Here is a 26,791-nt window from a genome sequence, read left to right as displayed (position 1 = left end):
TCGATGTTGATGGCTCCATTTAGTTATATACAATTTAGGCGCTATAGTATTGCTGACTATTGCGTTTGTCGACGCTCTGGAGCGGTTCCATCGTGTGCACTAAACTCGCATAACTGTCGATCGGACTTGAGAGTGAAATGATGGAACCATGTTTCATTCATTGCCTCATATCGATGCAAAAATTCGAGTTTATTATGCTTGAACATCTCCAAACACTGGTCTGAATTATCAACTCGTCGTTGTTTTTGATCAAGAGTGAGCTTACGCGACACCCACTTTCCACAGAGCTTTCTCATACTCAAATATTCATTCAGTTGATATTTTTAGAGTGCCTGCTAGTTCGAACGACTTTACTTTACGGTCATCCAAAATTATTTTGTGGACTTTTTGTTATCGTCGTTAACAACTTCTGTTGGGCATATACTGCGTTCACCGCCTTCGGTGCTCATTTCACCACATTCAAGCTTATTGTACCAATCATTGATGGTTGAATTTTTGGTGCAGTAACCGCAACCGATCATTCAAAAGCGCCTCCGAAAGGCTATTTGATTTTGTTAGAGGCTTTTTCTTGGTGGAGATACAAAATTTTTTTCACTCAACTATGTGCTCATCTAGGAGTATATTTGCTGATATTTCTTCTTGATTACATTAATGTGAGAAAACCTTTATATAAAAGTTTGCATATTTTGATAGAAGCTTACGGTGAACATATTCTAGCTAAGCGAACGTGTCAAAGGTAATTTGCACAATTTAAAAGTAATGATTTTGGTTTGGAAGACAAAGATTCTCCAATATTTAAAGTATCTTATTCAAAAAATTTTAATAAATCTAAGCAGGAACATTGTAATATTTATCAAGTAATATTTTTTAAAAAATTAATAAAAAATTATATTCTTTTAAGCTCCAACGCTATAGTAATTATTTAAATAAGTATATATTAACTTTAGAAAACATATTTAAAAATTGTTTAACTGTTTTTCTGGGAAAAGCTGTTAAAAATAATCGTCAGTTTCTCGTTATCTATTAATTGTTTCCTTTTTTAACAATTAAGCCCCCTTTTCGAAAACATATATGTATAATTTTAAATTGCATATGAGACATGTATTCATGAATTTTATTCTTTAAAATTTCAGCTTTTGACCGGTTCTGTCAGCAATAATTGGTCGGTAAGTGATTTTTGTTTTAATTATTAGATTTATGTATATCTTTTGTACAATTGTTATTTTGAAAAACAAAAAAAAAAAAATTATGTGAGAATGTCATTTATCAACAGACATATTGCCAAATAAATGTGTGTTAATTTAATTCATCTTAAACCGATCGATGAGACGAAATTTCAAAATAGTATCTTTATATTAATATACTTGTATATATAGTATATACGGATCTCTTAAGGTTTCGTCAAAGATAATCAAATAATGCCTTGATCTCTTAGTGGATATAACATCATATTTCACGAAAAACCTACAATGAGTTCCAAGGCATAGTGATATGGTAATTGTGAAACAGATAAAATAGTTAGAACCGGCACCACCCTACAATTAGACTCCGATAAAGAGTGAATATATATTCTTCCGACCACTTGTAAATATTTAGTCGACGAACATGTTATAAACTTAGTTGAGTCTCGGTGGAGTCAATCCTTGAGTTTCAAACGGGCTGCACACGCCGACTATTAAAATTCAAAAGGAATGATATAAGAACTCTAGTAGGGGTGCTCACTACAGATCACTGTCTAATTGACATGCTAGAAGACTACGTGCACAATACAATGTCGGTAAAAACAAAGGAGCTTATAAAACATCTTCTATGCGAATGCGAGGCTCTGTACAGAAAAATAACCGGAACTGTCAGTCAAGGATTCGTTTCAGAGGTTGCAAAAATAAAACTTCTCTTACTGATGAACTTCATCAGAGCCACGGGATGGTTCATAGAGGAGACACTAGCTAGAGTGAGGAAATATTAGTTCCGGTGATATTACAATAGTCATTCTAAAGGCCTAGGTGCGTCATCGAACAGCCACACTACCTACCTACCTATTTAGATAGGCTGGGGTCACTCAAATGAGAAATGTGTGCCTCATTCTGAAGGAGAAAGGGGGCAATTATTGAGAGAGAGAGATCCCTACATTAAAAAAAAGAAACTTTCTTAAAGGTCCACATTTCTTAGAGGTGTTCGATTTCAAGACCTCAACGGCCAATTAGAATCTTGAAAATATATTTATATCTCCTCCTAAGGAGACAATTTTTATCTTTAGTCTATAAGAAAGTGGCGTAATAAAATATATAATAATTCAGCTAGCCTTCTCTCAACTCAAAATATGGCATAACATTATTTTTTTTTTCAAACACCTGCCTTAATATTTGCTAATTTTACTCAACTCGCAGAACTTGCCATCATTACCAACACTGAATAATTATTTTACTTTTATTTTTCCGTTTAGTCACCGAAACAAAATCAATTTTCTTGCTTGCATAATAAAATTTTTAAAAACGTGCCGAACGAAAAATGAACAATAACAACAACAAATATAGAAAATGTATGCACGTAGCATGAGCAATAAATGGCATTTCCAAAGCGACTTTTCACCGGCACACATACAATTAAAGTAAGGAAAAGCAACCAGAATAAATAAAAAGCGACCAAAGAGTGCCACAAATACAGGCGAAAATGCATATTCATTGCAAAAATGTAGTACACATTTCAAAAATACATACACAAATATATAAATATGTATATGTATACTTGGAAGCCTGCACAGAAAAATTTCGATTTGCAATTTTGTATTCAATACGCTGCCGCTAGTGTCTGGTACCGCTAAGCACAAGTCGGGTGGCTGGCCCGCCTCCAACCCTCACATACCTAACTGCCGCGCTAAAGAAGAACACAGCAATGATTTTCGTTTGTTGCTTTGATGCTGCGCCGCATTGCCCTTAGAAATTTGGGGGTCAGGGCTGCGGGTAGCGCCAACGAAAAATCGAATTAAATAAACAAGCGTGTAACGTGAGCAAAATACCAAATGACATTTTAAATGGCGGCGCATTCAATAGCGTTCGAAGCTTTTACCAATCGCTTTATGCAACCATTTCACTTTATGTACACACACACATTCTATATTAGTTTATCCTTGTATTAGCGCAGTCGATGCTCTTTCAAACGATTTTTTTTTTTTGGTTTGGTCACACGCTTGTTATTTTAGCTGCTTTGTTGTTGTTTTTTTTTTCATAAATTGTTGTTTAGCATTTTTCAATTGTTGCTTTTGCTGGTGCGCATTGCCGGAACGTGCCACTATGCATGGCAGTTAATTCAGCTGTGTATACTTGTGTGTGTGTGTGTTTGGTAGAAATTGTAGCACGATTTGAATAAAGGAAAGTATTTATTGAATATTTGAATTTTTCTTTACACACACACATGTACATAAAAGCATTATGCTTATGCAACATTATAAAGTTAGTTTGTTGCTTGAAGCCTTGATCGAGATTACTCTTGTTTTCACATAATACGATTTTTTCTTGGAAATTAAATTTTATTTGTGGCATGAATGGGAGGAGAGGCATTTAAAGAAAGTCGGCAAAATTATTTAATAATTTAATGTTGGCAAAATAAATTATACATAGAACTGGTTTGAAAAATTGTAGTTTAGAGCTGGAATTTGTTGAGCTAAAACTTTGATTTAGACACCATATTACTGTTTCTATCTCGAAGTAGTAAGAAACTGGCATATTACTCTCCAAAATCTGACGATTGCCACCTCGTAAGTAGGCCAGTACATAAAAACTGTTTACATTAAAACAAGAATCCTCTGACTAGTTAGTCCTATAGCCTGTTTAAGGTGGCTTGTAAGGTTTGAAAATGAATTGCTTTGTGAATTTTTAATGTGAACATAAATAAAAGCAAAAGAAGCAAAAAACGTAGTATTTTTCTAAGTTTCCGTAATTCCAAAAAAATACTAAAATATATTCGAAATATGCATTACTGATTCACAAGGCATCCCACTATGTTTAGAGACGTACATTTTGGAACACATTTCTTCAGACTTTTTAACTATTTATTGCCTTTAAATCGCTTTCAATTTCTCAGATATTAACAAAATTTGTGTCTAGCTATAAATATTCCTGATATTTGAGCGAGAGGAAAGACGAAGTAAGTACAGCAACGTACATAGGCAATATTTAGAGAACTCTCGTACACTTTAAATCCACAGATAACTGCTTTCAAAGCCGACAACTGCAAAGTATTGGCAGCTGTCCCATTGATACAGTAAAGTACAACAACAGCAAACGTGCATTTAATGATTAAGCAATGTAAAAAGCATCTTGCAACAAAAAACTGTGCACCTTGCAACACGCATGAACACAGAAACACATACATAGAAATCTGCGAACCAAATTGACATCTGTTTGTACATATGTCTGTACGCAGCTATCTTTCCCCTACATCTTACAAGTTACGTATACGCACTGTTGACAACACAAGAGCATATGTTGCCTGCCCGCGCGATAAAGCAGTGCAAGCACGCAGAAGACAAGCCACATATGCACACTTATGTATGAGCAGAGAGTGAAATCCACCTGTCTTTTTAGCTTGCTCTGCGCTACAAGCGGACAGACATATCGATTTCGTGAGCTTTTAGGAAATGCACAGCTCTGCGTCAAATAGGCGACTAACGCTGCTCTGCTACTGACATTTTCACTTTGCAATGCTTTTCTGCAGTTTTCTTTGTTGTAGTAGTTGCAGTTGTTTTGCTATTTTGTTGCTGGCTGCTGCTTAGTTGCCAGCACTTTCTGTTTGCATTTCCGACTTCAGTTGCCTTTTGCGGCGAAACAACTCGAAAACCAAGCCAAGCATATGCTGCAAATAACCATTGAACTCGTTGGCTTTTGCGGACCGTCTTTCTCTTCACATTGAATTTCTTTTAGAAATCGACTACAAACCCTTTCGCTATTGCGATTTCTTTAACGACGCGCTTACTACTTCTGCGTCCAAGTTGCCTATGTTTGTGCGTGTGTATCGGTGTTTTTCCAATTTCTTTTTGTGGAAATTCATTTATTTTTGTTTTGTATTTCGAGTGAAATGTCTTCTTTAGTCGTGCCGTTTGATACACTTCCTGTTTTGGCTTTTGCTTAGCTGAAGCTGCTCAGCGCTGCCACCGCGCGTTGTTGTTTCGCTGCTCGCTTTGGGAGCACTTTGGCAGAAACGTTGCTATGATATTTTACTTTACTTTGCTTGAGCTTGCATTTTTTATATTATTTATTTACGTGTTTTTATTTCTTGAAATTCTTTGGTATGTTTTCATACAGAAAATTGCTTTGGTGTACTTACCTCACAAATTGATTGACTTATATTCTGCAGATTCAAGCGAAATATCCGATCCCTGTAAAATGAGGAAAATTTAACATTATTATTAAGTGGAAATATTTTATTAAAAGTTTTTATATAAAATAATATATTAAATTTCCAAGCACTTTTTGCTAAACTTCTGCGGGAAAAGATATAAATATACTCTACACGATTCTAAAGACTACAGAAAATTTTCAAGGAAAAAATGGAGCCTCTCTTGTGCACTTGTCCCTCTTAAGTAAAGTGATCAGACTCCGTTAAGCTGCTTTGAAAGACAAATTCGAGTTGTTCTTGAGACATGCTGGAAAATGTGTAAGTACTACATCTGACCCACAAGGTAGAATTTACTAGCTATCGGCGAAATAACAATGCCCTCTGCTGTTATCACAACACTTCGTTTAACCCAGCCAAGTTAAATATGTAGATTTAATTAAGCCTATGGGGTTATGGCTCTTTGGTCAGAGAAGCAAATCGGTGGGGCAATAGCAGTAGATTAATCTGTGCAGAACACTCCTGTGCTTGGTGTGACCGACATATGTAATATGTATATTTTTGAACAGTTTTGTTTCGAACTCTCCCAGAATCAACCTTGCTTGTCAAAGCCGAGGTACGTGTTGGCTGCTTAATCGCCTATTTTCTATCGTAGCTGCTCTCTTAAAGTGTGAAGGCCCACAGCGAGAACGGTTCTGGTTATATTGTACTACTTATTGTAGTTTCTTTTGCCAGGAGATCGGTTGGCTCATTTTCATTGATGTCTCTATAACTCATGCTAGTATGATGTTACTTTCCGTGGGAGCCCTGTTAAGCATTTTTATGTACAGCAGTGTCATTGTTGATTTGATTTCAATGGGCGAACTATCACTAGAACCAACCATTCGTTTTCCGTGATAGTTTTTCTCTATTGTAATCTCTGCCATCTGCTAATGTCTTTTTAAATTCTTTGATACCCAAGTCCGCCTGTTTTGTCGTGCAACTGCTATAACCACGTTAGCGGTGTCTACGCCACTAAAGAAGAAGAAAAAGTTCCTTCAATCAATGTACCCATTAGTGTACCCCCTCCTGTTAGCTCATGGCTGGACTAATTTGCGTTATGGATTTAATTGCCTACTCTTTCTGCAGCCTCCTATAAGTAAGTGTTATCGTTTTCTCATTTTATGTATACCAAACAAAAAAAACTCTAATATAAGAGATTCACAAATAAGCACCAGGCTTTACTGAGTGCTTTGCTGAAGGGTAACAAATTTTTTTCAAATTTTTCCCTCTCAGTCTTCTTGTTAAGTATGTTTTCGAAAAGTTGCTAACTGGAGTTTCCTTCTGGTTATGCTAGAGTTCTTAAGAATGGCTTGTTTAAGTATATTGCTATTTATCGCATGAAAACGGGTTCTAGGTAAAATTCATAATTAAATCGAGGCTTGACGGAAATATCATGTTCGTGGCGCTTCTTTGGTATCTTAAATTAAAGGTAACTCCATTTTTAAGTACGGCAAAGAGCATATATTATTATAATTTTGATGAGTGTTTTTTCTATAATGTTTTGCCATCTTTTGCTCCTTAATCCAAGTTTTACTCGAGAATATTTTTATTACCAAGTTTGTTAAGCATGCTTTTATTCGCCCTTATTGAAAAAAAGACAGAAAGTCTTATTCACCGCACTTAAATTCCTCACATATCACTAAATATTTCATTGTCACAGTCTCAGCTTCTGTTAATGGGCGCTATTCTTACAACAAATGCAACCACCGTTCTTTAGTATATGCAAGTTTCAGCAGTAAAACTCATTTGCAATAATATTTCAAGGCCTCTGCTAAGCATTAAAGCAATTAGCAGGCTTAAACATTGATCTAACTCAACACACATCCTGTTTGGGGCAATAAGAGTAAGGAAATACTTAGCAATATTTTATGCACAACAAACAACGAATGACAACAAATACCAAAAACGGAAGTTTAAGGACAAACGAAAGTTAGCAACGAGGTACAAGTTGCAAAGGCCGTCAGCAACATTATATAGTTTTGGTGGTATTGTTTCGAGAATTATTGCTGGCGGTCAAGTTGGGCACACAAGCACTCGCATATCTCTTATAGTATACTCGAAAGTGGGAAGAAAAGCGCCAGAATGCCATAACTCACGCGCGCATAAAGCGTACAACGCACACATACACATGCAAGTAGCGAACAATTAACACTTATGTGCACACGCACATACACACTTGCAACATACACAATAGCGCCACACAATACGAGATAGGCCAGGCAAGCTGCCAGCCGACCGAACTGATTTACGAGCAAACGGTTCAGTAACGGTCAAGTTGAAAACTTTTTAATTCACAACTTTTCACTTAACAAATGCTGGAAGGTTAGCGCACACAATAAATACGAGTAGACAATAGCTGAGTGCGCTTGTGTGAGTGCTGTGAAAGCGTTTTGCCCGATAAATTAAACATTTTTCGCGCCATTTTAAAGTAGGTCTATTGTAAATTAATTTTCAAGCGTTATTAATTTAAATTACATAATAAATATGGCCATGAAAAATTAAGAAATATTACTGCAAATAATATTTAAAGGAAGAAAAAAACTTAAGTTGCACCGTAGCTAGAATACCCTTCACAAATAAAAAAGATTCAATGCAAGAACTTGAATTTGTTCGTTTCGATTTGTATGACAGCTATATGATAGAGTGATCCGATTCGGAAAATTTTTTCAGATCTTATAACGTTGCTTAGGAAAACACCTTATGACGAATTTCGCGCAAATACCTTGTCAAATAAAAAAGATTTTCATACAAGGACTTAATTTTGATTATTCATTTTGTATGGCAGGTATATGCTATAGTTATCTGATCTGAACAATTTCTTCAGATATTGTAGCGAGGCTACTTAGAATAATCTGAACCCAATTTCGTAATGATTTATTGTCAAATAAAGAAGTTTCCATGCAAGAACTTGATTTTGATTATTCATTTTGTATGGCAGGTATATGCTATAGTTATCCGATCTGATAAGTTTTTTCAGATATTATAGAATGACATTTGGCAATAATCTGTATCCAATTTCGTAAATATATCTTGTCAAATTAAAAAGTTTACCATACACGAACTTGATTCCGATCGTTCAGTTTGTATGGCAGCTATATGTTATAGTTGTCCGATATCGGCAGTTCCAACATATGACCAGCTTCTTATAGAGAAAAAGACTTCTGCAAAATTTCAGAGTGATATCTCAAATACAGAGGAAGTAGTTCGCTTATATACAGACAGTTAGACGGACTTAGTTGGATCGACTCATCTCCTCACGCTGAAAATTTATATAATATACTCCGACGTTTCATTCAGAATGTTACAAACTTTATGGCAAGTTCAGTATATAATACATAAAAAAAATTATTTTTAAAAGCGTTAAAAATTTTTCATCAAAAATTTTCTACGTGCCTAAAACCAAAAAAAAAATCTAAAAAGCTCAGTCTTTAGAAAGTTCCCTACGCTCAAGTAAAGCGCTGCCGCTGTGGCACATTTGCCCTTTTGTCGCTCGCGTGGGAGTCGCAGTTGTTATGCCATATACGAGTACATTCCACACTTTTCTAACTTGTTTCGTGCTTCCTCTTCCGAACACACCCGCCTATTACTTGCTCTTCTTCTTACATAATTTTTGGTTCTTTTGCTATGTACATTCATACTTTGTACTTGAGGGCATAATGCGGTTAAATTGTTCCCCAACTGCAACCATTAATCTTCATTTCGCTGATGCTCTGCTTTAAGTAGTCGCTGGCATTGAAAAGAGTGGCTATAAAATCGGTGGAGAATACGATGGTGCTGCACGTGTTTGAATATACACTATATGTATAGGCAGCTAAGATTACATACTATATGTTAGTGACAGCAGATGAACAAATGGCTGCAAGTTGGTTAAAGTTGCGCAGGGCAGTCAGCGGCATGGTGTTGTTGGCGCTGCACTAAATCTTAATGTTTCGGCAGAAATAAATGTGCAGATCTTCCAAGTATAATTTACAATTTATTAAAAATGTACTATAGAAATCGATACTTCTATACTTGAGAGGACAAAGATATTGTTTGCCGAATATAAGTAAAGATTTTCTTCGGTTTTACTTGAATAAGACTGTAATATATCATATTTTGACTATATAATTTTTATATCATTATCTATTTGCCATTATATATCTAGAAGCATTTCAAAAATGTGGGAAAATCCAAAAAAAATGTCTTTCATTTCATTATATTTAGCGTCTTCTCTGTCTCTTTTAGTTCGGAAATATTAAAAATAGGCTTACAAGTTTTTTAAATATACATTTTTCTTATCGCTCTTCACTTGTCCAACGGAAAACGTTAGTACTGCTCCCTAAGTTGAATAAAAATGTTATCTAATTTCCTATCGTGGTGAACATGGTGGTGAGTATGTGATTTAGAGACAAATTACACTCACAACTAATGAAAGTTTTCACTTCAGTTAGCCAAGACTCGTTCTTTGTTTGGATTCAAACTAATCAGAGAACAGTGAGAGAACTGCAAAGCCAGCAATGTAAAGCTCAAGTAGTAAATTTATATAATTTACACAAAGTTTAAGACGTTCATAGACGGTCTCATAGTTTACAATTGGTTATTTATCTCATGAAACAATGAAGCTATTGCAGTGTTTCGGAAAGTTGATGGCCTAATGGTTTTAGAAAAAAGACAGATGAGAAAGAAGTCCAAAGGCATACCAAGTAGCTTAGAATCATGTTCAGTGAAACTGGTTTTCCACCTCTAGCAATTACAACTATATAATATAAGAGATCTCATTTCAATCTCAAGTCTACCCGATATATAAATGAAAAGAACTTGGTTTTATATCCGAAAGAAGAGTTACTATTACCCTAGAACATGTGAAATAGTTTATTCTGCTAAAGCAAGAATAATTACATTACATTTTTGGTAGTCGAAATTTTTCGTGTAATTCTTTATACCTTGGTTCCTAATATTAGCAAATTATAAAGAACTTGTGGGAATATCTATGGCACTATAAGATCTGTTCTCATATAAAATATGCCATATATACAATCATATATAACATCAGTTGATAACCGCGAAATTTATAATTTTTAATGATTTTTAGCAGCAGGCTACTAAGAATGATCCGGGGTTTTGATATATGGTATATTTTACTTTAGTACGAGACCCTAGCATAGTCTGCTGGGCAATGGTGAAAATCGAGCGAAGCATTCAATTGGGTCAAGTAAAAATAAATTCATAATTTTTTCTTTGAATCGAGGATTTATTAGAATTAGTTAGAATTATACGATTTAGATAAAATATTATACGTTATTTTCGATAACTTTGTTAAGGTAATTTCATAATGCCACTTTATCGAACCTCCATATTCATAAAAAACCGGCGCCGTCGATTTTTACAAGCTTCTTCAGAAGCATAATTTTCATCAGCAACATCACTTGGTTCGAAGTCCTGACTATAAAACCTATACATAAGATTATCCCAACCACGCTCCCGTAGCTTCTGTCGAGTCTCTATCGATATGTGTGGTCTGGCGTTGCCCTGATGGAACACAATTCCTCTCTAATTGGCTAAGACTGGTCAGTTCTTAGCGATTACTTTTTTCAAGTGAATCAATTTCTGGCCCTTTGCTTGCTTTACCGTCTTCATCGATGAAAAATGTAAACATGATCTACTTGATCATTGCTGGTGTCCACTTTTGTTGCGTCCTGAGTCATGTCAATACAGAAAATGACTGAAAGGGTTTTTTACGCATTGTATCTTTAAAGCCATATTACGTAGCAAGATCGCACTTATTCTATTTACGTTCACTTTCTTACGATATACTATTTTATTAAAACGCAATGAAACCGGATTATTATCGTTTTAATGGCAGTCAACTCGGTATTTAAAAATATGATAGTCGAAAAAGTCTTTTCGTATTTTGTCAATAGATGTCGTTGCAGTCGTATATCTCCAGCGCTAGTAATCACATTGTGTCATGCCATTTATTGTTAGAAAGGTGAGATTTTAAGCTTAATTTAACCAAAAAACATTAAGTTCGCGGAAGTTGGAAAAAAGTTCCAGCTGCTCAAAAATGAGTAAAGAGCATAAAGAAATTCGCTATATTTTGAAAGTTTTGCATAAAGAAGGAAAGAATGCGACGTGAGCCACCAATGAAATTTGTGAAGTTTACGGAGACAATGCTGTATCAGCTCGTGTAGCACAACAATGATTCGCTCGCTTCTGTTATGGAAATTTCGAATTTTCGATTTACACTGATGGAATAATGTCTCTACGGAAAAATGGCAAAACTTTGTCAGCCAAATCGTACTTATTTTTAGTACAAATATAAAAAAAGAAATAAGTTGAAGTTTGATTAGAAATACGAAAAGACTTTTTCGACTACCAATTATTGCCTTGAAATATATTGGAAGAATAGTTTAAGTCAAATATTTATTTTATAGATAAGGAGTAAGCAGTGAGTAAGAGTATCAAATCGATTTGCAAAATATATTGCTATATCCAATTCAGTCCCAAATTCTTAAAACACCTCCAGTCGCTTAAAATTACAACAAAACATTCCATAACAAAACCACAGCTGCGTGGCCATGAATGTACTTTCCAAAGTAATCCGATCCATTATGTTTAATAATTCATAATTGAGTGGCGGAAATCAAAACAGCCTATTCAGCGTCCGCTGACAACTAACGAAGTGTCGCATCGGCACTGTCGCGCTGCAATCGATTCTCTGTTAGACACTTGTACTAAGTACAGGCGACGATAAATATAACGGCGCCTAGGCAAGCATACAAAACAGTTCACGAACAATGAGAGCGCCCACAGGCGCAACTAAACTGTTTCCCGTAGCGCCACGCCGTGATGGATACAATGCAACAACAAACACTGTGCTGCCAAAGTAAAATCGCCATCATTTTTCCACTCATTATCAATCCGTTTATGACTTGAAGTAGTTGTTGCTGTTTTTGTTAATACTGTTTTTATAGCCTTATATTAGAGACGTGTGTGTGTGTTTGCATACTATAACTGTACTGTAGTAGTTGGTGCGGCACTTAGTTTGGCTGCTTGTGGCAAGGTTCCACTTCAGAGCCACGTCGCCATGTCGCCTCGTTGCCTCGAGCTTTTGGTGCTTGTTAGGCTGCAATTAATTACTTCCTTCAAATACTTCTACACGCCGCAATGGACCAGCGTAGCCCAGCCGTGTAACACCGTGCTGTTGTGAAATTCGAAACTGTTCGAAAATTTGTGAGGTTGCGCACATTTCGCACACAAAGCGAACGCATATTTCATAATTCAATAGAGCCGAGTGATTATGAGTGGGGTGTGGTTTGGGGGGAGAGCGCGTTGTTGAAAAATTAATGTGGGGTTGGAGCGCAGCTGATGGACAAATTTCAATTTTTTTCGGAAGTTGGTGTGAGCGCCATTTTGTGTCCATTGAGGTTGAAATACGCGTAAAGGGTAACACCCCCGGTTCGCTAAATTATGTAAGTGGAGGTGGGAGGTATTTGTGATCAATTCATGGTTATGTAGAGAGGGACTGTCTGTTTTAACTGATGGTACCTTTTCAGTATATTTAAATGTTCCAAATTTTAAAAGTGAGGGTTTCTTCTAAACACTGGATAAATTAGTTTTCTTAAAGGAGAAAGATCAGCTATGTGCAAGCCGAATTGATAAAAAAAATGCATGTGCTTTATGTTCGAGTGAAATTTAATCTTCAATTACAGGGTTTGTCCGGAAAGTAATAGGAGTGAGTCGCTTTTATTTTCTTTATTATTTCATTTACTGAACCAATCGTTACAATTCTTTCAAAACTTTCAAAATAGGATCCTTTTGCGCCGATGCAGCGCTGCCAGCGCGATTTCCAAGCATTGAAGGCTTCACGGAAGGCATTCTCTGGGAAAGCCCTGAGAACAGAGGTGCATATCTTAGCTTTGATCTCTTCTGTCGTCTCAAAATGCTTGCCTTCACCGGCCTTTTCAGACAAGGAAAGAAAAAAATCTGAGGGAGCCACATCTAGGCTGTAGGGCGAGTGCGGAAGCGTTAGAATGCCGGCCTTGGTTAGGTAGCTGTTCATAAGAAAAGCGGTGCGAGCCAGAACGTTGTCGTGGTGCAACTACCAATCGGCTGCGATGTCTTGTTGGACCCGATTGACCCTCCGTTTGAGTATCTTGAGGACTTCCACGTAAAACTTGGCGTTAATGGTTTGTCCAGCAGGGACAAAATAATGGTGGACGATGCCTTTGATGTCAAAAAAGACAATGAGCGTCGTTTTCACTTTAGATTTGCTCATTCTTCACTTTGGCTTCCAAAAAAGCCTAGTACGACCGAAATACACCACTTCTTGCTATAGTAACATCTGGGTAAAACTGCTTAATCATATCAAACGTCTCTGTCGCAGACTTACCGAGTTTCCTACAGAATTTAATCGCGACCTCTGGTCTAACGAACGCTGCATTTTCGGCTTGTACCACTCTCAGAAACACTGACCAGTCGCACGTTTGTTAGCTAGGAACGCCCTCCACCGAATCCAGGTGCGTACACGCTGCGAAGTACACTCGAAAACTCGAAAAGTATGTCTGGCGCTTATCATTGCGGAACAAAAATTGAACAATGAGTTTGCTTCAAATTTTCTATATCTAATAGAATCACGACTACAGAATCATTGAAAATGTAAAATGTTAATGTTTGTTGGGGAGTCTACGTTATCACAGACACAAAAAATTATTTATGCTTGTTTTTTTTTTCTTTTTAAAAACTGACTGCACAAATCACATTTCTTCTTACGATAGATCTTAATTGTGTTAATGCTTATTAAAGCATTTTAATAAATATTTCAGCACCATAAATATATTTCTCATAATACTTACATGGCTCCCACATAGAGCGCGTTGTTATCCTCATCAAAGTAAAAGGTTTTGTAGTAAAGCGCGCCACAACTAAAATCTTTCACAGGATCTGAAAGCAAGAATGAAGAAAATATGTATGAAAGCTTTATCTGGAATATAGTACATACTATATTTTAATTATTTTATTTTAATACATGGAAGAAGGTATATTCTTTCTAACAAACTTCATCCATTGTATATAAAAAATTCTTTTTTTCTCGTTTGGTCCGGATTTTTTACACATACATTTTTTACGATTGGAGGTTATCGTTAATATGATGAGTTTAAGTATTTGTTATACCCTGAACAGGGTATATTAAGTTTGTCACGATGTTTGTAACACCCAGAAAGAAGCGTCGGAGACCCTATAAAGTATATACATATATAAATGATCAGTATGTTGAGCTGAGTCGATTTAACCATGTCCGTCCGTCCGTCCGTCCGTCTGTATATATACGAACTAGTCCCTCAGTTTTTAAGATATCCTTTTGAAATTTTGCAAACGTCATTTTCTCTTCAAGAAGCTGCTCATTTGTCGGAACAGCAGATATCGGACCACTGTAACATATAGCTGCCATACAAACTGAGCGATCGGAATCAAGTCCTTGTATGGAAAACGTTCACATTTGACAATGTATCTTCACCAAATTTGGCATAAGAAATGGGTCAGATCGGTTAACTATAGCATATAGCTACCATACAAACTGAACGATCGGAATCAAGTTCTTGTATGGAAAACTTTCACATTTGACAAAGTATCTTCACCAAATTTGGTATAGATTATTTTCTAAGGCAACAATGTAATCTCCGAAAAAATTATTCAGATCGGATTACTATAGCATATAGCTTCCATACAAACTGAACACATAGTTACTAAAAAAATGCACCTGTGAAGGGTATATTAGCTTCGATGCCGCCGAAGTTAACGTTTTTTCTTGTTTTGTTCTAAAATTTTGATAAATAATTTTCATATATTTTTTGTATTTTTTTTTGGTAGATAGAAAAGTTCATATTATTTTGAAGAAACCAATTTTTTTTTCGAAATGAAGCAGCGAGTGTGAAATTTAATTAAATATTATTTATGTCAAATTTCAATAGATTGTTCCTTAAAAAAATAACACAATAAAATTTTAAATTGATCTCTCACCTAGTTTTTGAGATACAAACTTATAAAGTGCACCCTTCTAAATTAATCAACCTAGATAGTTTATTTTGAAATACAGTTTTGTTTAAACAAAATGTTTAAAATTTGCTTGAGTGATCGGAGTCACATGAACCGCTCCCTATCACAATTTTTCTGCATATTTTGAATATACATATCGTCACCTGAAATGCAAAATAACGTAACAACATTTTCGGAAATTTACAATGGCAAGAATTAAACACGAAATAAAATAGAACATGAGTGAAAAAAAATTTTAATATTGGTTAAAACTGGTTTTTATCTGAGTGCAGAACCTAAAAATGTTGAACATATGTAATATTATATATGTAATTTGAAGTAGTGAAGCGTAATCAATAAGACACTCAATTTCGAATTTTTTGATGATACGTTATTTTGCATTTCAGGTGACGATATATACTACCAGTTTTTGATCTGATAAAAAATTCAAATTTTGACAGACCAAAGTTACCAAAAGTGTTGGTAAAATTCGACTCTTTCTCTAAAAACGCCGATTTTGACAATTTTCTTATGTTACATGGTGAAAATGGACGAATTCGGACTGTAGCCACGCCTACTTCCTATTTAATACAATTTTAATTTCCATCTGATTTTTTCCACTCGAGTTTATAAATCAAGATATATATAATAATTAATATAACTGGATACAACTTTTCACGAATGATACCTTTAAAGTATGCCTTCTTATAGCCAAATATTGTCCAAATCCAAAAAAAAACCTATGTACCGAATATTTGAACTAGGCTATAGTTGACTGGTTTTTAGTTGACTGGTTTATAGTTGACATTTTACCGAAAATATCGGCCAATGTGTCACTTATATAATTAAAGATACTTGAAAGCACTTCGCTGGGTTTAATCGATAACCCCATAACTTAGGAATTATATTTAAATAGTTCCTTCTAATAAAAAAATACGAATTATTTTAACATTCGAGGAATGTGGTGGATTTATTTTTTCTTCTCTAATTTATAACCCTTACTTTTAGGATATTAATCTCTCTCAGTCGTTTCGAGTTTGCAGATGAATTGATTCGCATTCGGTATTGTTGAAGTTACAAATTGAACCCTAGTCATGTAAATTTGTTCGAAAGTATATAGTACTTTGTTTCCATCACAAAAACTATACATTAATATTGAATATCAATGAACAAATCGATAGTGTATCGATAATTTATCTTTTAAGTCGAACTCTATTGCTCTTAACAGTATTTTTTGATAAACGAGCTAGCTTTCGATAATGGATATGTGAGAGACTTAATAACTAAAGAATCATGACCTGTGTAATTTGAAACGAATTTTTTACTAAAACAACAATAAAAGTAAATGTTTCAAGCAAATCTAGAACATCAGTGTTTTTTATTATTAAAGAAAGCAAAACTGGTATCTTACTACATATTACTCTAACTTAAACTGTTTAGAAATATGATGCTTAAAAAATTCAAATTTTGAAACGTTATTCCATGACCTACTACCTAATGAACTGTTATTTTTTTTAATTTCCGAATTTAAGTAATTTAACTAATTTAATTTAAACTTTATTTGTTGTTGTTGTCTTTGTTAAATATTAGTTATTGGTATCGTTCAATCACTTTTTCAATTTCTCCTAATTTAAATTGATTTTTAATGCTTTTGCAAAACTATTAATTTAACACCTTTATATTTTATATACTTATACTAGCATAAAAGAACACAACATTAACTGTATATTGATAAAAATTATACGCTCTCCACCCTTTCTGCTCCATTTATATTGACTTTTTTTGGCCCCTCTCATTACGAGCGATAAATTCTTTCACTAATTGTGCTGACTGCAGGCTAATTTCGTGGCATAATTTACAGGGCGACACAGCCAGTGGCTGCTGGCAACTGCACACATACAGGCACATGCACACACACAAATTGGCATCAGTGTCACTTTCGACATAAATGCCATTTACAAACACTATGCATGTTGTTGTTTTCTGTATTTATTATGGCTCATGCTGTAAAACAGTCGGTGACTATTATCCATGACCGCGGCAGCATGGCCATGGTCAACAGCCGGACACGCACACATACTTGCAGCATATATGATAGCCCTAATATATATACACACACACACACGCATGTAAGCATGTATGTGTTGCAATAAACAAAATGTGAAGAGTAGGCAGTTTTGCGTTGACAAGGCAATTTCACTAACTGCAGGGGACTGCAAGCTTATATTGTATTTACGTGCGTGCGTGTGTGTGCACATGCACGAGTGTTTTTGCAAATAAGTGAAGTGTGTGTTGTAAATTTTAATCACACCACGTACGCACGGCACGTCCAACTTACACACAAATTCACATATGCCTAAAGGGTGTGCGTGTGTGTGGGGAGAAGTCGGTGCTGTGAGTGAGCCTAGGTGCCTGACACGCCCAATTTATGGTTGCTCGTGAGTACCTAAGCCGCTCTTGTTGGTGTGGGCATTTGCATGCATATTTATGGCAAGTGCTGGTGTGCCGCTGCGCCGACAGTTAGTTGCACGTGACATTTTGAGGCATATTAACTCGTCACTTGATGACGCCCAAAGCAGCACCAACGGCATAACAGTAAATAAAAACAAGAGAGAACTAAAAAAAAAAACTTGAACGAAATTATAGCGCCCAATGATAATGGCAATTAGGCAAAGTTATTGCTATAAATTTGCGCTAATTCTTAGGGTCTCAACAACAGCTATGGAAAGCTAACATTTTGGCAATGAATTCGGTTAGTTAAGTCATAGCAAGTAAGTAGAATGAATAAGTTGGAACAGGAACAAGAAAAAATGTTTATACCATTCATAGGTGCATTTTTTATAGCATAAATTGGTACAAAACGAGTGTTTTCTTGATTTTGATCGTTCTGTTTATATGACAGCTATATGCTATGGAAGTCCGATCTGCACAAAATGTTTGCAGATTTAAGCTTTGTCTTAGAAAATAATCTGCGCCAAATTTCGTGAAGATATCTTGGCAAATGAAAAAGTTTTCCCTACAAGAACTTGAATTTGTTCGATCAGTTTGTATGGCAGCTTTAAGTTATTGTAGTCCGATCTGTACAAATTTTTCGAAGATTGAAGATGTGCCTCAAAAAATTATTTATGCCAGATATCTTGTCGAATATAAAAGTTTGCCATACAAAGACTTGATTTTGATAGATCAGCTTGCATGAGAGCTATATGCCACGGTGGTTCGATATCGGCGGTTTTGACAAATAAGCAGCAATTTGAAGTAAAATGGATGTGTGCAAAATTTCAGTTAGTTATCTTATAAACTGAGTGCACTCGTTCGCGTATATGCCGGCAGGACATTGAGATGGCAGGTAGATTTACCCAAATACACTCATGCTTGTTATGCTGATTACTTATGTATGAATATAAATATGTTAATGTAGAAACATACGTTGGAGGGTGTCCGACACTTTCCTCTGGGTTTTACAAACTTCGTGTAAAACTTTATATACATCCTCTGTTCAGGGTATACAAATCATAATGAGTTGAAAACTAAACCACGTAAATATATGTAAAAAAAATTTTCGTCTAAACATTATGTGCGAATTTTCTGAGAAAATCACGCAGTTATGAAAATACTAAGACAAGTCGGTACAAGGGGTACTCACGCCACACTGGGCAGAATAAATAAAAGTACCATCTCAACAAAAGCACTTAGAAGCATGTTAATGGACATGAATACAGCAGTTAGCAAAGAAAATGAGCGGGCAAAAGTGTTAGGAAATGCGAAGGATAAGAAAAATGTAGAATAAAGTAGGCGCACGGAGAAAAAAAATCAGCAAACGAGGGAAACCAGCGGTAATCAGCGGAGCAAAAGCATCAGGACCCTACACTAAGCACAGCAGAACAACAATAAAACTGAAAAATAAAAATAATAAAATAAACCACACGGTCAGTGTGCAATTGAAATTCACAAAAATGCGTTGCGCGCCAAAAAGTTTGCCAAGAAAAATAAATTTAACGCCGATTTCTCGAAATCAGTGTAATACTAATAAAATGTTAGAAGCAGAAGAAGAAGAGAAAGCAACGCAAAAAATCACTTAAAATTACTTGACACACACACACATACCAACACCCATCTAAATGCAAAATCCACAGCGCAAGCAAAACAGCTTAAAATGCAAAGTAGCAGCAAATTGTGTCACAGCACGCCTGTAAGTATGCTACGACAAGTGAGGCAAAGCATTATGCTGTCTGTATTACGACAATTTCCAACGTAAAGACAAGACACTGCCAAACACACACACACACACATATATATAAAAAAGTGGGGAAAGCAATTGTAAAAGGAATATCAACAGGAAGAATAGAAAATGAAGCAATAAAAGAGTAAAACAGCATATAAAGCCACAGCGACAAAATCAGCAACGACAACAAAACTATGTAAATACAAAAAGTCAACTGAAAGCACTAAAAATAGAAAAAAAAACTCTAACAAATAGCTTTAAGAACTTCAAGAGCAATAGAAAATGCTACGCATACAATAACAAAAGCGTCAGCTGCAACAACAAAGCTTACTTGGCACAGTTACATATATATGTATGTACATACATTGGCAGTCCTCACACCGCGTCTAGCAATAATAATAGCAACATCATAATAATAGTATTAGTCTTAGAAGTGATTTGCATAGCAATGAGTGATAAATAGAGCGCCATACTTAGGTGTACAGCGTTGTGCATATTTATATGTACACACCCATCAATCTAAGTAGAGTGTTTAGCACAATATTTTGCTGCTTTTAACGTTGGTACATGAGTAAAGATATTCTTCTTCTATCATAAGCAGTTAGGAATAGTGTTTAAAGTCATTATATTTACGGTTATTACAGATTTATGAGTATTTTATATTCACCGCTATATACAAAAATATTTTTTAAATCACATTGAAGTACAAAAACACATTTAAGAAAATAGAAAATATTTTTTTATTGTAAAAATTTAGAGTTGGTTTATTAAAATTATTCTTTACGAGCCCTAAGCGAGTGAAAACTAAGATCTGCGGTCTAACACTGAACCCTTAGGCATGTTTTGAGCATTTTGGAGGCATAAAATACTCGATATTTTATATTTGTTAAGGAGTTAGCTCAGTTCAGAGACCAGAAACTTATGCTGAGAGTAAAGGAGAAGATAGCGAATTTATTTTTTTCAGGTTTTATAAAACTTATATTAAGAATATGCTTCCATAAAAAATATATATTGACTTTTTGTACGAATTGGTTGACTACTGACTACTGACTGATTTTGAAAATTTCTGTCCCTTAAAAGCAAATAATATCAAATTAGACCGGAACTATCATACAAACCGAATCAATAAAAATTATATTCCTAAATTATCAAAACCCTTTATTATGTGCGTATGAAGTTTGATCTTCATATGTCCTGAGTTTTGCATTCTGTGTTTGACAAAGCATTCTGTGTAGGTCATCGCAAACTTGTCTCGTGCGAGTCGTCCATACTTGTCTGTTAATGATAACAATATCGAACAAGTTAAAGAAGGTTAGGTAAGGTTAATAGATCGATTCTAAGAGGGATCTCACTTGGGCAGCTTAGAACGTTGGTCCGTTTTGGTAACTAAACAACACCCATCACAAATTTGTTAATGCGGCTAATGTCGTTTCGAATATGGCTTCTAGTTTGCTGAAGGTAATACTAATGAGATGTTTCACCCATAGTCTTGCACGGGTTGGATAATTGAGAAGAAAGTGCCTGAACATTTAAACCTCAACCTCCTCCAAACAACTATGACAACTAGCGTCTCACTAATAAAGTTAAGGAAACAGTGTTTAAAAATCGTTGACTTGGCATCAGCGAGATAGCACAGCTTCTCAACATCTCTTATGAATTGACTCAAAATATTTTGGTGAAAGTTTTGGGTATGAAGCGTGTCTTAATAGAAATAAATAAAAATCGCAAAAGAGATGCTTTTCCACGTAGTTGGCGACTCTATATTCATGAAACTTTTAATATCTGCTCATAAGAATTGGGTTCATGAATACGATGTCCAAACTGTCTCAACTATCTATTGGCGTTTCAATAAAGGCACAAAATCGAAAAAAACTCACTGAGGATATTGAAGGCCAACCAAACCGAGATTTACAACAATTGCATGGAAATTTGGTGACATCCTTCTACTGGTTTAAAAGGAATCTACTTCTTCAGATAAAACAAAAATATAGTATGTTAAGTTACGTGAAAATGTAAATTTCCTCAGTCCGGGTCAAATTTGATCAGACGATAACAAGTAGAACCTATGGTTTATGAGAATAACTGTATACTAGAATGTTTGTAACTTTATTTAAGTACGCAATGAATATGGCATCATGTAAGTAACACCCAGAGCAGCATGGCGAGCTGAGTCGATTTAGCCATACCTGTCTGTATATACGCGAACTAGTCCCTAATTTTTGAGATATCGCTCTGAATTTTTGCACTCGCCATTTTTCCTCTATGAAGCTGCTCATTTGTCTGAATGAGCGATTTCGCATCACAATAGTGTATAGCCGCCATACAAACTAAATAATCAAAATCATGCCATTGTAGGGAAAACTTTTTTAATTGACTATATATATGCATGAAATTTGACATGAATTATTCTTTCAGACCACGGCGTAATATCTGAATAAATTGTTGAAATTGGATCACTATAGCACATAGCTGTCATGTGAACTGAACTATCGAAGTCAGGTTCTTGTATGAAGAACTTTTTTATTAGAATATATGTATATCTTACCAAACTTTGTCAGAAATTATTGTTCAAGGTGCATTGAAATATCTAAAGTTTTGGGTATGAAGCGTGTGTTAATAGACTTGAATCTTTTCCAAAAAAGAAATTTTTTAGATCCGCCTACCATGTCATAAAACAGTGATTAAAATTGAACAATGAAAGTCAAGTTCTGTGGAAACTTCTTTATTTAAAAAACAATTTATTTCACTATGAAACAAATGTTTAAATTTCAAGTTAAGAGGGTATATGAATACTCAACATGTACCGTCAAACTGAGAATACAGCTTCGAAAAAGATCCTTTTGAAATGTTTACCAAACATGACTGATCCGAACGTTTTTACAGTGGATAAGACTGAAAACAATTTATTTTAACTATCTTTCTTATTACATGCCATTTTTATTGCCCTAAATTTAAATTTCAGCTAATGTATATAATTATACATTTTTTTTTTAATTTTTAAATTTATGAAGCCTATCCTGACCTAACACTTTTGATAAATTCATTCTTAACGATAACTCCAATACCGAATGTTTTCCGAAGCAAAAAATATTTTTTCGCCATATGTCTCATCACATAACTACTGGAAACCCATTTGAAATTTGATTAAATATACACACAATACCAGTTTGGCGCATTTTAAATTGAAAATTCATGCTTAGCATTTTGATTTAAGCCATGCTTCAATATTTGCAAAACAATTTGTCGGCTCATTGTCGTGCCAACTGCGTAGCGCGCAAAAAAGTCAAACTCTATTTATATCCAAATACATACATATGTACATATATACATTAGCTGAGTTGACAATGCCAACTGTAACGGCACATAGCATAACAGTAATGCCAAAGTCAGCCAATTTGCCTATTTAAATATTGACCCTTATGCAAATTAGTTGCCAACTGGCCAAAATGTCATCGCATACACAGCAGGCAGCGGGCAGCAGGCGGCAGGATGCAGCACCACTAACGCCAGCTAATAAAAAGCAAACAAAGTCCAAATTACTAACAAGCGTACAAATGGAAATGTTGACGGACATTAAAGGCAGCAGCACAGAAAGGAAGTTAATAAAACAAAATTTTAATGCTTAATGGAAAAATGCTGTTGTGTATATAGTGTATTTGTATATGTACCATATAATAGCTAAATTATACGCGATTCTTCTTTATTCTTCCACTCCCTCTCTCACACTCGCTGCCGCTTCGCTTTGAGCGACCGCAATTTATACAAGCTGGCGGCAGGTCGGCGGCGGCGTTTATGTACACAAACAGCGCAGCGGCTCGGGAGTTTTTAGTGATAGCGGTGAAAAATAATAATTATTTGGCATAAAAAGCTGTGCAAAAGTTTTTTTTTTCGTGTTTATATAATATATTATTGGCCAAAATATGAAAAGCGTAAGCCGCAGCAACATTTAAATTTGATTAAAAATTTATGGCGACGTGAAAAAAGTAAGAATTATTTCACAAAAAGTTCAGTAAATTAAAAATTAAAGTTGTGTTTAAGTTTGCAGTAAATGTTTAGTTAAAAGAGCGTATGGCGTATTGATATTGAATGCTATTATTGATAGAAAATATTGCTGAAATCTAGCCTTTTAGTGATGAGAAGCGGTTTGTTTTTAAATTTCGCTGCTTTTAGGCTCTTTTTGTAGAAATTAGCAACATTTGTCATTTACTTTCTTACCGAAAAACACAAATTTTGTTCACAACTAAAACAATTTGAAACTTTTTGACCGGATTTCGCAATTTTATAAAAAAAAAATATTTTATTAAGACGAACGAGATTAATGCGAATATTCAGAAGGTCAATTACTTAGTAGTAGTAAAGTTAGTATATTCATAGGTTGGTCGTTTTTGATTTTTCACTGATTATATTTTAATATATCACTGATTGGACTCTATGTGTGTGATTCTATGTGTATGTATGTAATAGATTATTTAAAGAGTTAGTCCAAGCTAGAACCTTAAAGGCCTAACTATGTTAATTCATTCTTGTGATAAGGAAACAAAAAGCATATTTCTTTCTTTGAGGCTTTAATAAGCTTGCATTTGGGTGTATTTAAACACCTTTATACTGACAATTTGACATAAAATGGCTACTAGTATATCAGTCTAGGTAAATCCTTCGAGCCTACAGAGCATTGAACAACGAGCAATTATTTTTGTCACTGTTCTTATATTCAGTCGAAAAAGCTGTAATTGCTTTTCCAACTTTGAATGGCTTAAAACCAATTATTTTTTAAATACAAATTCAGAATAGTTCTTTTATATATTTTGAAAATTTGTTATCAATGACTGGGATCATGTAACTTCGATATCGTTTGTATTGATCTGAGACACTTTGTTCGCTACTAGTGGCATCCTTTGGACACGATTTATTACCTGAGGTTTATTCTGAAAACTGTGGATTGGTAACCGAAGTGAAACGATACAACTTTATTTCTTTTCATCAAGAGAATAATTAAAATTTATTTTATTTTAAAAATTCCAAATCACTGCTGGGGATGATGAATTCTCTTTTATGATTATTAGATTGTAAGCACCAGATGTGCAAGCAATATTTTTTGAAGAAGCAGCTGTCTCGTTTTTCGTTCAGAAAGAAAATTTTGTGCATTTCTTAAATTTTTTCTTTACTTCAGTGTTTCATTAAGACCCAATATTTGTTGTTTATATATACATATATAGCTTTGTTTTTCTCAAAATACCTGTTCAGTAAACCATTCGTTCTTGAATATTTTAGTTGAAAAGTGGAGATCTATATAAAAGGGCTGTAAAGATTTCGACCTTTAGAGAGAGCGAATATTCATAAGAAATAGTGAGAGATCTGATTTTTGTATCTCGCTTCTATTATGTAGTATATATCTTTCCCTCAGTTTTCGTAATATCGACCTAAAATTTTGCACATGTCTTCTTATCACAAAGAAGCTGTTCATTGTTCGAAACCGCCGATATCAAAGAATTAGAGCATAGCGCTCTCATATAAACTGACCGATCAAACTCAAGTCTATGTATGGAAAACTTCTTTAAGGTATCGTTACAATATCTACCATAAGTTACTGTTTTTTTTTGTTAATGATTGATTAAGTATGGGATATATTGTTTTCGAGTTTTATTGACACTTCCTTTAGCACCTTACATATTATACCATAGAATAGTCGTGTTCTAGTTTATTTAATTTATTTTTAATTTTTTTTTTTCATTTTATTTTAATTTTTATTTTAGTCATTAATGTGCCTTCGTATGCTTTAAAGCCACTCCTTTACCCAATCAATATTTGTTCAGCATCTGAATAAAATATTATATATGAACAGTGCGTACATGGCGTATACGTAACATTCAGCAATACCCTTAAACATGCATATATTATTCACAATTTTGAATACCTAAATAAATACCACAAATACATGTGTGGAGAAGAGTAAAATAAGATTGGCGCTACCTCTAAATATATTAAATTTCTATACACGTCTGTCAAAGCAAAAATTCACACTTTAGCTGTCAAGCTTAACATTCAATTATCCTGCCCCACTAAATCCCACTTCAACAAATTCACTTAAATCGTATTAGCATTAGCAGTATGTATCTACATATACATGTTATATGTGAGACTATAGCATACGCATAAGTATAACAAACGATTCTGGCCTTTTATTTTCTATTTTTTCTTCTTTTTCATGCGAGATTCTATATAAAAAGAATATTTGTTGGCATTCTTTATCTTTTCTCGCACTTTTTCTTATGCCTTTTCTATTTGTATTTCATTTCTATTGTTCCAGTCGAGCGAAAAAAGCTAAAATTCTTTTTTCACACTCACACACATATAAACATGAGTCACGCACAAGCATTTGAACACCACTTAATTTATACAAGAAAGAATATCGAAGCAGTATGTGAGGGCGAAAAGGCTGTTTCGCCTGTCAGAGTGCCAGCAGCGGCGAGCTAAATCGTGTGTGCTGGCCCAGAACAAACCAATAGCTAGAAAAAATATGCCACTTGCGTTTAAACGTGCGTACAAAGCGTGAAGGTTCTTAAATGTGTAGGACACTTATGAAGAGTCCAAGATGTGTTGGCTGCTTTTTCACATTTTTTGCATATATCGTTATGTGCATGAGTTAATATGTATATTTCTATTTCATATATACATATTAACCTTTCAAAAATAGAAGTATGAATAGGGTACTAACAGACAATTTGATAACTTTATATGTACGAATGTTTATTCATATAGACAGTTCGTGAGGTGGTTTTTCAGAAAAAAGAGAACAAGCAAAAAAGAAAAAAAAATATTGCTTAATCAAGAGTTTAGTTTTTTTTAGTTTCATAAATAAAATAGAAAATTTTGAAAGTCTCAAAATTATTCAAGGAGGGCAATAACGGTGCATCTAAGCAGCTGCATTTTAAGCGAAATATTATTTATTAAAATTATTTAAATAGATGGCAACCTTTTATAAGATTAACCGCACATAAACTTTTCTAAAAATTATGCTCATAATTTAATACTTTATTAATTTTATTATTTCAATAAATTACTAATTATGAAAGTCTGGCAACACCCCAAAAATTTTTTCAGATCTGAAACATATACATTTTTAATTTTTATTAATATTTCTATTGATTTTATTATTTTAATAAATTACTAAATGAAAACATC

General features: G+C 34.5%; 1 protein-coding gene across 3 annotated transcripts in view; it reads right to left on the bottom strand.

Moving 5' to 3' along the window:
- The window catches only part of LOC126756463 (semaphorin-2A-like), a 263,501-nt gene that overhangs the window by 45,025 nt on the left and 191,685 nt on the right, over positions 1 to 26,791 (bottom strand). For all 3 annotated transcript variants that reach the window (XM_050469529.1, XM_050469531.1, XM_050469530.1), the window contains 2 exons: positions 14,208 to 14,295; positions 5,323 to 5,374 (listed from right to left, as the gene is read on the bottom strand). In XM_050469529.1, coding sequence (XP_050325486.1) covers positions 5,323 to 5,374; positions 14,208 to 14,295 — 140 coding nt within the window. The remainder of the gene's footprint in view (positions 1 to 5,322; positions 5,375 to 14,207; positions 14,296 to 26,791) is intronic.

This window comes from Bactrocera neohumeralis, chromosome 4 (assembly GCF_024586455.1).
Source record: "Bactrocera neohumeralis isolate Rockhampton chromosome 4, APGP_CSIRO_Bneo_wtdbg2-racon-allhic-juicebox.fasta_v2, whole genome shotgun sequence".
Lineage (NCBI taxonomy): Eukaryota > Metazoa > Arthropoda > Insecta > Diptera > Tephritidae > Bactrocera > Bactrocera neohumeralis.
Note: the sequence above shows the minus strand (reverse complement) of the source record. Positions and strands in the feature narration are given on the sequence as shown.